The following is a 14,251-nucleotide window of genomic DNA, read 5'->3' as shown; positions in this document are numbered from 1 at the left end:
CCAATTTACTCCAAAAATGACACTAACTCTTAACGTACATTTTTTTAAATCTGCAAACCAAGAGATTCCATTTCACATGCTCGACTGAATTCAACGGATCTTCGAGACTATACAACTGATACTTCATTTACTACTGCAGCAGCCATTCCGGCTGAAACCGAAATCAAACGGAAACGTCCCGCCTGCGAAGTACTTTTATTTAAGAACTGGCGCTCAAGGCCACCATTGGATGAACTAGGCGTGACGTATCCGATTTCTGCCGCTCGCCCGGGACGCCACCTGCTGGCGGTCGAGCGTTAAGGCTACTGACCCAGACTTTTAATAGACAGATGGGCTGACAAACTTGGAAGAAAGTTGTCTGCGCGATTTTGCGGCTCTGGATTTTCAGAGTTAACCTTCCCTGTGAGTTGCATCTCCTAACGTGACTTCGTTCCGTATCTTACTCATCCCAGCCACAAATAGCGGGGATGGGGGCAGCGGCACCGTTCCGATCTCGTGTGCGCTCCATGCCCAGCTTGCGTGCTCCCATTTCTGAAAGATCTCTTTGCGCTTCCCAGCCGATCCGGTGCACTCGGTGGCTGAATCCTTCCCCCGAATCCAAGGGAAGTGCCCCATTTCCCCTTCTTCCGCAGGGTGCTGGCGATAGGCGAGGATAAAAGCAGATCGCAACTCCCGAGGCTTCAGGCGCAGGTCTACAACGTGTTCGAGCGAGTTTGGTGGTGCCTTTGAATGATTGGCGTGCAAACGGCGGCGTGGGTGCAGGATTCGGGGAGGTCTGCATAGCTTGTTGTGGCTTTCCATAAAACAGCAACCAAGAAAAGGACAATTGCCTGCCGTGACATTGAAAGGTTTAAAGCAGGGTTGTTGTTGTTGTTGTTTTATTAAAAAAAAAAAAACTTGGCCACCAAGATGGGTAAACTTCAACTTCCAGAATTCACACGTCTTAAAAGCGTCCAGGTTTGAGAAACGCTGCTGTCTATGGAGATTCTCAATCATACGGGTCATGCTTAATCCCAAAAGGTGCTCCCCCCCCCGCCAAAAAAAAGCAACTGGACTTTCTTGGTTTTCTTTTCCTTTGGAAAAAAAAAAATTCTGCTTCTCATCCAGGAGGAGAAGCGAAACTTTTTAAAGGAGAAAAAGAATCGTCTTACTTAGTTGCCTTTTGGGGAAAAGCACCTTTGAGACTCTGCTTTTAACGTTCCCCGCACCCTGCAATATTTTTCTAGGCGCCAAGGAGTTTGGTTGCCTCCACCAGTTGCAAACCATCCTCCCGTCCCCAGGGAGCTTGAGCCTCATCCGGGGAAGCGACCCCGCCGAAGAACGGGGGAGGGGGGGTGATCCGGGGTGCAAGTCCGTTGCTTCCAGAAGAGCCGCCCCCCCCCCCGACGTTCAGAGAATGGAGAGAGCGGTTCTAGGAAATACAATCGCTAACACGCAAATTCAGGGATAGTGTGTTATTTTCAGGATTAACGGAAAAGTGCTTGTTCTTTGGAAGAAGCTGTGGCATAGAGACTCAAATTAATAGACTCCACTCCCATTCCGCCCCTCCTCAAAATGTGTAGATTATGCGGTTTGCTTTCCCCCACTTATTTACTCTGATCTGACCCTATTGTGTTCACTGGGAATTATTTGTCAGGTTTATAGCGGCGGTCGCAGGTGCAGCTAAGGGTTTGCTGAACAAACCCGTTCTCTCTGTTCATTCAACAGGCTAAGCCAAAGCCAAACAGCCGTCTTGTGGGAGGTGTGAATCCAGTGGATCTATAGCTTCTTCACAGTTCGGTGCACGTTTTAGTATGAAATCCTACTGGGTTTAATGGGATTTACTCCTACGTAGGAATTCTACCAGCGCTGTAATAGTAAACATGCTTGCAGGGTATTGGAATTTACTTTCAACTAAATTATTACAGCGTGAGAATGAGCTTCATGAAACAGGGATAGGCTTACTTATGTTTAAATTGGTCCAGTTGCAGACAGGATTTTGAGCAACCCTTTCCTTTCACATTTAGGTGTTATAATGGAAGAGTTTATATATTAATTGTTGTAATTCTAGGCTGTGATCTGGTTGCCAGTATTTTAATACAAGAGATTTGATTTATTGTTTATCTATAAAAAAAATGGATTATATATATTGAGCAAATATTGAGGGCCTGTAGTATGATTCTTCAAATTCATTTTTATCAATACAGTCAAAGATCAGCAATAACAAAGAGAATAAAACAAGAAAGGAAAGATTAATAAAGCATCCCAGCCTGAAAACCTTATCATTTATTTACTAATTGTAGCTGCATTTTCACTGCAGTTACAGCCTAGCCTCTTTCAGGTAGATAAAAAGCAGGCAGCTCTTGTGCAGAAGTAAATCCAGTAGACTAATTATAGAAAATTTGCTTTTGATTGAAACTTGGAGAAATGTCTTTATCATTAAGGATATTTTGACAGTAGAACCAGTTAGTTGGGAGATGGCAGGCTTGACCTAACTGAAGTCTTCTGGAAAAGTCTCAGCAACTACCTATGAAGATGTTTGATTTCCAAACTCTCCATGTGAAGCATAGGATTTAGCCTACAAGGATCAGCAATAGAGCAGAGCCAGGGAATCCAATATGTCATAAAATACCACCTGTTGTACTCTCCCCAAATTAAAACTAAACTTGATTGAAATCTGAGAACATTGACACATTTTACAAGGTTCCGGGAATCTTGCCCACAATTTCTGGAGAAAATTTCAGCTACATTGAAAAAAATGAGAGTAAAGGAACCTGGGAATTGAAAATATTGCTCACGTTTCCCAGTGGCCATAAATTATCCTTTACAGATTGCAATATTCTGCTCATTTATTAAGCATAAGCAAACTCGACATACTGATTTACCTAGACAATTTATACACTGCCATTTTAACATTTCTGGGTGGTTAAATCATGACATAACAAATGCCATTTAAAAAAGTAAGGAAAGTAAGCATGAATCAAAAATCAAAACAAATACTGAAGATTAAAATACTCAAAAGCCCTGGATGAAAATATATTCATATGTTTAGGCTTAGAACAGAGAATGCACAAACCAAGACTCTGATTTTATGACTATGGGCTTCTTACTAATCCAGAATTAAAACAAGCCATGTTCAGTATCTATGGAGATTCTCAGTCATCCAGGACATGGTTGTCCCAAAGGTTTTTTTTTTTTTTTTCAAGAGGCCACTGGACTTTCTGGTTTTTCTTTGAAGACATTTTGCTTCTCATCCAAGAAGCTTCTTCAGCTCTGACTGGATGGTGGGGAATGGAAGGATTTATACTTCTTGCAGACAGCTGGTCATTTGCATTCATTTAGCAAGTAGTTAAGGTCACCTGGAGGCTTATCTCTGTCCTCAGGGTCACCTGAGTGGTGCAAATGGGTGTGGCGCCTTCTTGGAACTGTTGAAAGGACTGTGTTGTAGATTGGAGATAGATGATGTCCTATCCCTCCCCTTCTGTTGAGAGGACTGTTCAATTTTGACATTGATGGCCTCTTTCAAACCAACAATCCTCTCTCCAAAATATGGACTTGTTGTCTTCAAAAGAGTGGCCTGTATCTTTTAAATGCAGATGGACAGCTGAATCTAGTTCATTTAAATTCTGTATGATTGAGACATTTTAGTACATTTATACCAGCAGACTTGGTTCTACATAAGGTGAAGTTGCAATTACCTTGCTTAGTTTTCAACCGGTATTTCCATTTTAGTAATAAAAAATGTCCTCTTCTTTTTCTCTCTCTCTGCAGGTCTGCAAAATGGCAGAAAGACCTATGTGGGAGCAAATTGGAACAAGTTTTGTACAGCTGTATTATCAACAGTTTGATACCAATAGGGAACAATTAGGTGCCCTTTATGTATGTATCAACATCTCTTTGCTCGAACAGTGATTATCCTGTTGATGCAATGAATGGATTATTGTCTTGAGGGCTTGTTGTTTCTACTAAAGCAGCAAAAGTTGTAGTTCAAAGGCCTAATTCTCAACCAAGGCATTAATTGAGCAATTTCAAGCAAAGTTGATGGAAAACAACTACAGGTAGTCCTTGATTTATGATTGATTCTCAGCAAGTGTTTGAAATTACAGAAGATACCCTCCCCCAAAGGTATTGCACCCAGTTCAGAAATTCTGAAGCCCAGCCTCTCCCCCTGCAGTCATATGAACACGTTTTGGGCATTGGGCAAGGCGCCCACATTTATAGCCAGTTGCAGCATCCTGTAGTCATATGACCATGATTTACAGTGTTTTTGCTGAAAACTTCCTCTCTTTTTTTTGCCAAAAATACCCCATAACTTAACAATTAGCCACAAGAGAGATTGTATAATTGATTGGTCACATGAATAACTTACTTTATGACCATCAAGAGTTATGAGCATAATAGGTAGGCTCTATTAGGGTCATAAATTGAGGGCTATCTGTAGCTGCTTCACTTTTAAGTTCTTTTGCTTCATGCTGGCCAGAGTAGAAGTTTGGAAGCTTGTTCTCAATAGGCAGTTTGGCCTTTGTGTTTATAACTCACGTTTTTGGGGTTGGCATGACTAGGTGCTCTGGGAGATTGGGTTAGTTTGGATTGAAATCCAACTCCTTTTTATGGCTTTCCGTTCACGTCCATTATATTAGCATTCCTTTTGCTGCTACACAATCTTTGCTCCCATTAATGCTGTGAATGTGCAAAATGGAGATTAAATCTAGAAACCAGAATGGACATTTTTTTTATTTTATGGACAGGGACGTATAGGCTAAACTTTTAAGAAATTTCTGTCAAGTGATGAATGGAGATGTCCATTGAAGATGTCAGTGGCAAAAAAATGGATATTGGTACATATGTTTCTGTTTTCTTTTTTGGTATCTCCTCTTTCTCCAGGTCCTTCTTTCCTTTCCTTCTCTTGACAGGTTCTGATAAGAATCATGTTTATCTATCATTCCGAGGTCCATTATGTAGAAAATATTGCAAAAGTTCTTGGGAGGGTAGGTGGATAGTTCATTGAGAATTTCTTGCCTAAGACTAGATCTGTGCCTAGATCTGAGATTTTTGAAAGCCCATGTGGAGTTTGCAAAAATATTTATCAGTCTAAATCTGTGATAATTTATTTGTATATTTTTTTTCCTTTGATAATTTCATTATGTGTGTTACTGAAATATATCCCTGTTTCACAGACAGATGCTTCCTGTTTGTCTTGGGAAGGTCAGCAGTTCCAAGGAAAAGCTTCAATTATGGAAAAATTGATGGTATGTTATTTATCAGCTAAAATACATAATTGATTAATGTTATCTGTAACATTTCATGCAGTGACTTTAAATAATTATTTGAAAAATGCTTCTTATTGGGAAGGCCAGATAAGAGTCCTTGTGCACTCCCTTGTTTTCTATGAATATGTGGTATTTTAGGGCTTAATGTTTTTTTTGTTTTTGTTTTTGATAACAGACGCTTCCTTTCCAAAAAATTCAGCATAATATAACATCCCAGGATCATCAACCAGCTCCTGACAATTGTATCCTTAGTATGGTTGTTGGCCAATTGAAGGTGAAATTTATTATTGTTTATCTTTGGTTAAGATCTATTCAAAGCTTCTAAGACTTAACAGAAAAGCGCGAATATTAAGGCATCCAGAGTGTATTTAACTGTTGTATAGTATTTTTCTCGAAGTATGTTAGTTGCAATATAATGCATACACTAGCTTTATCAAAATATGACATCAAATCCAGAACAATCTTATCAATAGCATTAAATCCTTTTTATGTATTTGTTGAAATCGGTGAGCTTCAAAACGAATGCATTTTCTTGCTATTTTTCTATCATATTTAAATTATTGTGTGGAATTTATTTATGTATTAAATCACTAACATTAAGCTTGTATTCTCTCACTGTAGGTGGACAATGATCCAGTAATGGGATTCCACCAGATGTTTGTTCTCAAAAACATGAATGACAAATGGGTTTGTTCTAATGACATATTTAGGTTGGCTCTGTATAATTTTGCCTGAAATATCTGCTCTTGGTTTACACACTACAAATATCATATTAACGTTGGCTTTAAGTGTGTCTGAATTGTTTTCTTTCTGTAACTGCAACTGAAAAGCATTTATCTCCTATTAATTGAAATACTTTAAAATAGTTGCAGTATTACACGTCCTTTAATGTAAAACATTTAATACTTTATAAGAAAATAGTTTGTCCATTTTAACTGTATGAAGCTTGTGGAGATAATAGTGTATTGGCATACACATACACAAACAACAGTTTGGCAATAAAATAACCTGCATGCAGTTTTAGGGAACCAAAAAGAATTGTTATGTCTAAATAGCTTTTTTTAATCACATGATTCAAATTTAATAATGTTTTCATGTTATTTCTTAATAATGTGATGTTTACTCAGAAAAAGTAATCTTCATTTGTTGCAAATGTTCTGTGGCCATGTACATGTAGATGTTAATTCATGTGAGGGTGTCAGTGATGTAACACAACACATAACTGAAAACTGAAGCTGACTAAACTGATATTGTAAATAACCATAAGAAAAAGAAATACGATCAGTGGGTCTCCCTTTTATAATACAACCCAAGTGCCAAGATGAAAACTTCCTATCCACAATATTAATTTAGTTTAAAGACCATGGGGTCATGTAGTTATTCTTTCAAAATGGTAGCAAAGAAGTCACATAACGTCTGCTGCATCCATCCTCTTTCAATTGTATCTTTGTAGTACTTCATTTTTGAACAAAAATCCCTTCCATATATAATGTAGCAAAAAAAAACCTTAAATTTACACCATTCTGTTTTCACCTTATTAAAAAAACAATGTTGAATGCATTTCTAAAGTAAGATGCCTTCTTTTAGGAAATAAAATAACTTAGATCATAAGAATTTAAACATACTGTTTTCAATTTGTACTGATTCTGTTGCATATTGTACCTTGTTTTCTGAGCAGTGAGATGTTTGAAGTAGTTTCTTACTCAGGTTTAGTTTCCTTTGAAAAGAGATTGCTGAAGACTAACTGGAATTTTATTATTTAGATTTATTAAGAGAGGTGCAATGTTTACCACCTATTATGATGAATGCCAATTCATATCTCTGAAATCGGATTTAGAAGGAATAATCTAGCATTCCAAAATGCTTGCAATGGTTAAAACACAGCCGTCTGCTCCATTACAATCTCTAACTCAGACACTGCATTATTTACACTTTGCTTGGAAAAAGCAGAAAAGTGGCTTTTTAAATGTTTTTTTTTTCAGGACTGTTGACTTGAAGGCATCAAAATAAATAATTTTTCTTCATTTACCATGACATTTTTTTTCCAGAAATGATATGAATCCTGATGCTAGGCCTCTTATTTTTTTGCTAATCCATGATTTCAAGGAAAGATACGGATTCCAAGAAAAAGGCATACAGTTTATCTTGATTTCTATTATATAATTAGGCAATGAAATAAGACAATTCCAGAATTATTCTGCAAAATGAAAGCTAGAGACCTTTTGATAGGGAAAATTGCATCTAATAAGTATACGGACATACCTAAAACACTTCATGGGTTGAGAATGGAGCATTGTTAAATTTCAGTAGATGTTCCTTTTGACCAGGGGTCAGCAACCTGTGGCTCCAGAGCCGCATGCAGCTCTTTGGGCCCTCTGCTGTGGCTCCCTGTCAGGTGATCCCACCATTGGCTGGCCCCGCCCTTCACCCTCCCCTCCCAGTCACTCCTCGCCTGGCCTGAGAAGGTAAGGGCGATGGCGGGGGATGGAGAAGCAACCAGGGCAGATACAGAGAGAGGGGGAGAGAGGGGGGGAGGGGAGAGAGAGATATGTCAAAAGGATTTTGTGGTTCCCAGTGTTTTTTAACAACTGGTTCTCTGCCCTAATGATCGGCAGGGTAGGCATGGCTGGGGGGGTGTCATGTGACTGGTGGAAGTGAGTGACATTGAGTTGGCCACGCCCACCCAGGTTTTGTGGCTCCCAGTGTTTTCTGTGGGAAACAGGTCCAAATGGCTCTTTGTATATTTAAGGTTGCAGACCCCTGCTCTTGACCCTTACATATATGCTGGCCACGTCCCCATTTAGAAACCATATGAAGTGCCAGCATCAATATATTTCTATATCTGCTATAGAAAAGGTATATACAAGTGGGATGCTGATTGGCCCATATCCTCCATCTTACAATATTGCTCCAAATTTAGAGCCAAATTTAGACTGGTCAAATGCATGGACTGGAAGAAAGGGTGAGGACCCCCTCCCCAATCATGAATGATGCATTGTGTTAGAAGATTACAGCTTGAATATTTGACTGTCCAGTGGACTGTTCTCCCAAGAGAACTTTCTCACCTGTGCTATTTGTAGATCCTCCAAATAGATAGATATATTAGTTACATATACCGTATATCTCAAAAACAAGTTAAATTGAAGCTTTAGGTTGTTCTTCTTTGAATGCTCATTATCCCTGATTAGTGGGGCTTCAGTACAGAGATGTCCCCAAAGGAAAAATAATTGAATCTTTTGGTTTAATAATGAAAAGTGTTGGTAGAGGTTAGCAAACCAAAGGAACTCTAATACAACATACTTTAAAAAAAATCCATATACATTGCTTTGTAACTTGTCAAGCATTTTTCAGAAGCCAAACTAGTCTAAGTACTGTAACTCATCACATCACTCAACTCTTCCTATTTTTGTCATTACTTAACTGTAACTGAAGGAGATATTAATTATGTGCTTTGACTCTTTTCCTTCATTGAACTCTCTCCTGTAAGGCTGGCCTCTCTGATCATATAACAATTATGTAACTTTGGAAAAGTTAGAAAGTAGTTATTAGAAAGGAGGTCTTTCTATATCATACTCAAACCAGCTGTGATCGACCACAGCCCAGCAGAAGTACAGCTGTTGACTTTAAAGCATGCTTGGACAGATGAATGGACAACTGCCAGCCTCTTTGAGTGATACCAGCAGTTCATTCAGTGATAATCCCTTCTTTATAAACTTCATTGCTTTCTGCAGTGGCCAGTTTTGGCTATGTTCAATACTGTATTTGATTTATTTCTTAGTGGTTCTCACTATCTGTTATTTGTCCTGTTGTGAATAGCCTAAAGGGAGATGGTGGGGCAGAGAATGTGTGTGGTGGCAGCAAACAACCTCTACTATGTCATGTGTTACATACCTTTCTCAAGATGGGTTGAAGGGGTAACATCGGAATAGGGTCCGTAGGTTCAAATAAGTGCCAACTGTTTATTGAAAAGCTGATCAATTTTCACATTTGCTCACTGGCTGATCCTTGGGATAAGAGTTTGAAAAGGCACTGGTAAACAGCTCAGTATCTTTGCAAATGCCACAACCAATGCTGTATTGAAGTTACAAGATGAAATAACTCAAGTTTCATATATCACTCTTCAGAACCACATGCCTCTGGAAAATGAGGCATCTACTTTGATAAATGATATCTGTTGTTCGTATATGGAAATGATTCTTTCCTAGGGATACTCCTACAATTTTCAAGTAGGTATGTTAGAAAGTAGTTCTAAAAAGCTAAACTAATGCCATGTTAGAAGGGGAGTTATTTCTTTGCCATTGCACAATAGCAAGAAAGCAGTGTAGTTAAATTAGAATGGAATGTAAGGACAAATGTTATGTTCTTGGCAACAGAGATAAGGTATGTCAGTTAGAAAGTAACAACTTAGGCCAGTGATGGCTAACGTTTTTGCTGTCGCGTGCCAAAAGTGGGGATCATGCGATGGGGTCACATGCGTGCATGCCCACACATAATTCAATGCCCCCCCTCGCTTTTGGCACACGACGGCAAAAAGGTTACCGGTGGGCCTGGTAGGCCTGTTTTTTGCCCTCCCCAGGCTCCAGAGGCTTTCTTGGAGCCCGGGGAGGGCGAAAACGGCCTTCCCCACCCCCACGGAGCCTGGGGAGGCCGAAAATGGCCCGTTTCCTGACTTCTGGTGGGTCTGGAAGGCCCAAAAATCAGCTGGCCGGCGCGCACATGCACGCTGGAGCTGAGCTAGGGCAATGCTCGCTTTTCCACAGATATGGCTCCACATGCCACCTGTGGCACGTGTGCCATAGGTTCGCCATCATGGACTTAGGCTCTTCCTTATTAGGAAAATAAAACCTGAAAATTTTACAACTAGATGTGCACCGATAACTTTTACACCTGATTATAAAAAATGTTCTATCCCTCCCTGAGGTTGACTGCCCTCAGTGCTCAGTGATTTTGCCTTGTGTGCTAAATAAAAATTTGGAATTCTGAATTCTGGTGTGTGGAGTTTTGACCTGAGCAAGGAACAAACTATAAGGAAGGAATTCTTTCAACAGTATTTTTCCAGCAAGTAAATAGAGAAATAAAGATATATGGATATATGGATATTTATATTTATGCATAAATAATACTGAAATAAGGGTACAAAAGTATAATTTTGTTAAATTTTGAGATCTACGCTGCACTGGTAGCAACTTATTTACTTCAGGAACCTTCCTATCTGGAAAATTCTACCCCAATTAAGAAAATAGGAAAGTGTGACAATTCAACAGAACTATTAAACTGACTAGATAATTTTCAGATGTTATTTTTCTATTTTCAGATTTCATTTTCAACAATCATGTTTCCCTGGTGCTATTCTGATAAAATGAAACAGATCTTTGACTAAACCTAACTATTTTTTAAAAAAAATAAATAAAGATGCTTTAAAGATTTTATTGTGTGTTTCACCTTATTTACATAATTTAATGAGGGTCTCAATGGCATTCCATATAAGCTTTCTTCTCTGATCAAGTCTGGTATCTTACATTCTAGAAAAAAAGTCAATCTGCGAAATTCATTTTAAGTTTTAGTAAATTTTTAGTCATCTGTGGAATGCTCTGAAAATCATACTACAGATAATCTAGTGAATTTGTAACTGAAGTTGTAAAAGAAGGCTTCTTATCCTGGTTTTGATTTTGGCAACTTCCTTTATGATTCATGAAGATTTTCCCCTTTCCTCTCTTATTTTACCCTGTTGAAGGGTGTATTCTTAAAAACAAAACACAACAGGCTGAAAGAATTACTTAGGGGTAAACAGGGAAAGCTATTCTTGCAAGTCTTATTTAAGGCACTAAAGGAAATTAACTGTCTATGTAGAGTCTCCGTCATCCAGGTCATTGTTGTCCAAAAGGTGCTTTTTCAAAAGATTTTCTTTAGAAAGTCCAGTTGCCTTTTGAAACAGCACTTTTGGAAGGAAATTAACATATCTTAGGTGCCATTCATGAACCCTCTTTCTCTCAAAATAAGACATCCCCTGATAATAAGCACAATCAGGCTTTTAAGCGCATGGCAATAAGGCCAAGTGCTTATTTCAGGGTTCAAAAAAATATAAGACAGGGTCTTATTTTCGGGGAAACATGGTATTCTGGAATACAATATTATAAAATAGATATAAGTGGTATTGTAAACAATAACCTTGGATTGTAGATTTTTCCTGTGGATAAAATATCTCTACTAATGCACTCATGGAAATGATTTAGATAACTTAGTAGAATAACTAAGTTTAAATAACTTGGTAGAATATTTTAAGATATTCCTTGCTGAGTAAGGCATCACAGAAAATATGTTTCTTGTACCAAGTTTAGACATCAAAGGAAGATGTATCTAGTATCTTAACATCAAGGACGAATTTGTGAAATTGTTTAGTTTTGGGAAAGCAAGTATCCATCACAAAGCACAAGAAAGGATAAATGCTTTTTTTCTAAATTGTTTGCACACAGTATCAGTTGGAATTTCTTCATTTTGGTTAGTTTAAATGATTTTTTAAAAGAGATCGGACAAGAAGCACTTTCAGACATAACAAAGTTTCTATCCACTCACATTTACAGTCCAGAAAACTAGAGTCAGTCCTTCCTGAGACATTTACCACGTCTCCATTGCTTCTGCAGGCTAAGCTGCCACTTATCTGATTATTGCCTAGTCTGTAGTTCTTCCTCCTTTCTCCCAGAATATCATTCCCACATACCATTAGTCACATATATTCTTTTATATTGAAACCATTTCTCAGTTCTTGGCATGCTCTTTGTCCCATTACTTTGCTTATCTAAAGCAGTGGACACCAAACAGTGGTCCCCGAGAAAATTTTGGTGGTCCACGGCGCATCCAGGTGGAGGAGCTGCTCCGGGATGAGCAATGGCCAGTCCTGTGACTAGAGCTCTGGAATATGGGACTGGCCAGACAACTCACGGTGGGCTGTAAATCTCCGCCGTAGAGGGAGGTTCGTGCAACTTGCAACTTTGCAGCGCAGCCCTCGCCATCCAGAATGAGGTAATGGTGCAAGGGGGTGGTGGCAGTGCAGGTGGGCCGAAGCAATGGGGAGCGGCAACCCCGGGCTGTTTCTTCCCACTGCTGTAGCTTCCAGTGGCTGTCCCCACCCTTCGCCCTCCCTTCCCAGTCACTCCTCGCCTGGCCTGAGAAGGGAAGGGTAGGGGATGGAGATTCGCTCCATATTCCAGAGCGGGAGCGAAGCTTTGTCTCTTGCTGGATCAGGCCGGCATTTCTTCTTACCCTTGTTGGTGCTCTGCGCACCTCGATCTTGTGGGGAGATGATTGACTTCCTCTCAGCCCCAAGACATTGGCTGGCCCATGAGATGAGAGAGAGAAAGAGAATGAGAGGGAGAGAGAGAGAGAGAGAAAAACAGAGAGAGAATGAAAGCAACAGAATCAGAGAGAGAGAAAGAGAAAGAGACAGAGAGAGAATGAGAGAGAGAGAGAACGAGAAAGGGGGAGAGAGAGAGAAAGGGGGAGAGATGAGAAAGATGAGAGAAAGACGAGAGAAAGGGGGAGAGAGATGAGAGAATCAGAATAAGACAGAGAGAAAGAGACAGAATGAAAGAGAAAATGAGAGAGAATGAGAGACAGAGGGACAGAGAATGAGAGAATGAGAAAGAGAGAATGAAAGAGAGAGAGAGAATTAGAGAGAATCAGACAGAATGAAAGAGAGAATTAGAGAGAGAGAATCAGAATGAGAGAATCAGAATGAGAGAAAGAGAATCAGAGAGAGAGGGGGGAGAAAGAGAAAGAGGGGAGAGAGAGAAAGAGAGAGAGGAGGGAGAGTGCCTGAAGGACCCCATCCTGTCACTGGGAGTCCAGGCACTTCAGCAAGTGGCGTGCTGGATTCGTATTAGTGGTCCATGGGATTTAAAATTATGAACTTGGTGGTCCTTAGGTCCAAAAGGTAGGGGACCCCTGATCTAAAGTATATTGAGAACTTTCTATGTTCAGGACCCAGCACAACACTGAAGGAAATAAAAATTAAGTAATCCTAAGGCTAAATTGAGGAGAGATCACCCTGGATAAGGACAATGTGTAATTAAGATTTGACACTGACTTGTTAAAACATAAATCAATCAAAATGTTAGTACAGATCTTGGGACAATTCAATTTCATGCACAGAACAAAATAAGGCGGGTGCTGTGATAAAAGCATTCTAGTACAATGAGATTGTGGTCAATAATTTGTGTTTAACAATGATATGTGTACAGTTCATAAATTCTTCCTCATTCTCTGCTCTGGAGAATTGGGAACCCTCTATATTTGGGGATTTGGGTAAGGGAAAAAAGAAAGGGAACTGTTGAGGAATTCGCAGAGCAACCCTTGAATAGCAAGGGTGTGCACATGAAAGTGTTTGAGAGTAGTTAGGAAAATAACACAGCCAACACACAGATACACTGAGTTGTGTTTACTTTCAGGGAATAGTAATAAGGCACAGTCCAATAAACAGTCCACGTCATACACAGATAAAGTAGTAGATAGTAAAACAATAGTCCAGGGATATTCCAATAACAATGTCTTCTTCCCAGTCATTGTAGTCATACACATAAACAGTTGCAAACAGTAGCAAACAGCAAATAGCTTCAAAGAGCATTCAAAAGAGTATCAAAGAGTCAGAGAGTCAAAGAGCAGCAAAGAGAAAACAAACCATGTTTCTAGCTCCCTCTTAAGGACATTGGCTACAGAGCTAACCAATCAGAATACAGGATGACACAGCAATACAGCAGTCTTAAAGCTATATTGATGGTTTATATATTGCCAACCCAACAAGTTAGGTAAAATCATTTCCTAACAGGTACGTTTAGTTGTACAAAGAGAATTTGAGTTGTTTTGACAATTATTTCTATATTGTTATTTATAATAAAACTTACAACCTGTCTTCTCCAGTAAGCTTCACAAAATATTAAAAACACATTTTTCATTAAAAACACAGCTAAACTGGTCATTAATAGTAAAATATCAGCAAAATTATTAAC

At 39.2% G+C, this 14,251-nt stretch overlaps 1 protein-coding gene across 2 annotated transcripts; it reads left to right on the top strand.

The window, feature by feature from the left end:
- The first annotated feature begins 318 nt into the window (after nucleotides 1–318).
- Nucleotides 319–7,277, top strand: LOC117672355 (nuclear transport factor 2-like). Of its 2 annotated transcripts, none has more exons than XM_034429022.3 (5): nucleotides 319–402; nucleotides 3,751–3,858; nucleotides 5,157–5,228; nucleotides 5,425–5,523; nucleotides 5,871–7,277. In XM_034429022.3, exons 2-5 carry the CDS (start codon nucleotides 3,760–3,762, stop codon nucleotides 5,982–5,984), a joined length of 384 nt encoding a protein of 127 aa, XP_034284913.1. In that variant the 5' UTR covers nucleotides 319–402; nucleotides 3,751–3,759; the 3' UTR covers nucleotides 5,985–7,277. The 2 variants fall into 2 exon arrangements, with proteins under 2 accessions (XP_034284913.1, XP_034284912.2); XM_034429021.3 differs by lacking the exon at nucleotides 319–402 and adding an exon at nucleotides 741–957.
- The last annotated feature ends 6,974 nt before the right edge of the window (nucleotides 7,278–14,251 follow it).

The sequence above is a fragment of the Pantherophis guttatus genome, chromosome 3 (genome assembly GCF_059756535.1).
Source record: "Pantherophis guttatus breed Tessera chromosome 3, ASM5975653v1, whole genome shotgun sequence".
NCBI lineage: Eukaryota > Metazoa > Chordata > Lepidosauria > Squamata > Colubridae > Pantherophis > Pantherophis guttatus.
This window is presented reverse-complemented; position numbering and strand designations above follow the sequence as displayed.

Bases quoted from the DNA above. Each gene is read 5' to 3' on its own strand.
- LOC117672355 (XM_034429021.3), top strand. From the start codon at position 910: ATGGGTAAACTTCAACTTCCAGAATTCACACGTCTTAAAAGCGTCCAG. The intron at 958-3,750 runs GTTTGAGAAACG...CTCTCTCTGCAG, and splicing joins CACGTCTTAAAAGCGTCCAG to GTCTGCAAAATGGCAGAAAG. The intron at 5,229-5,424 runs GTATGTTATTTA...TTTTGATAACAG, and splicing joins CAATTATGGAAAAATTGATG to ACGCTTCCTTTCCAAAAAAT.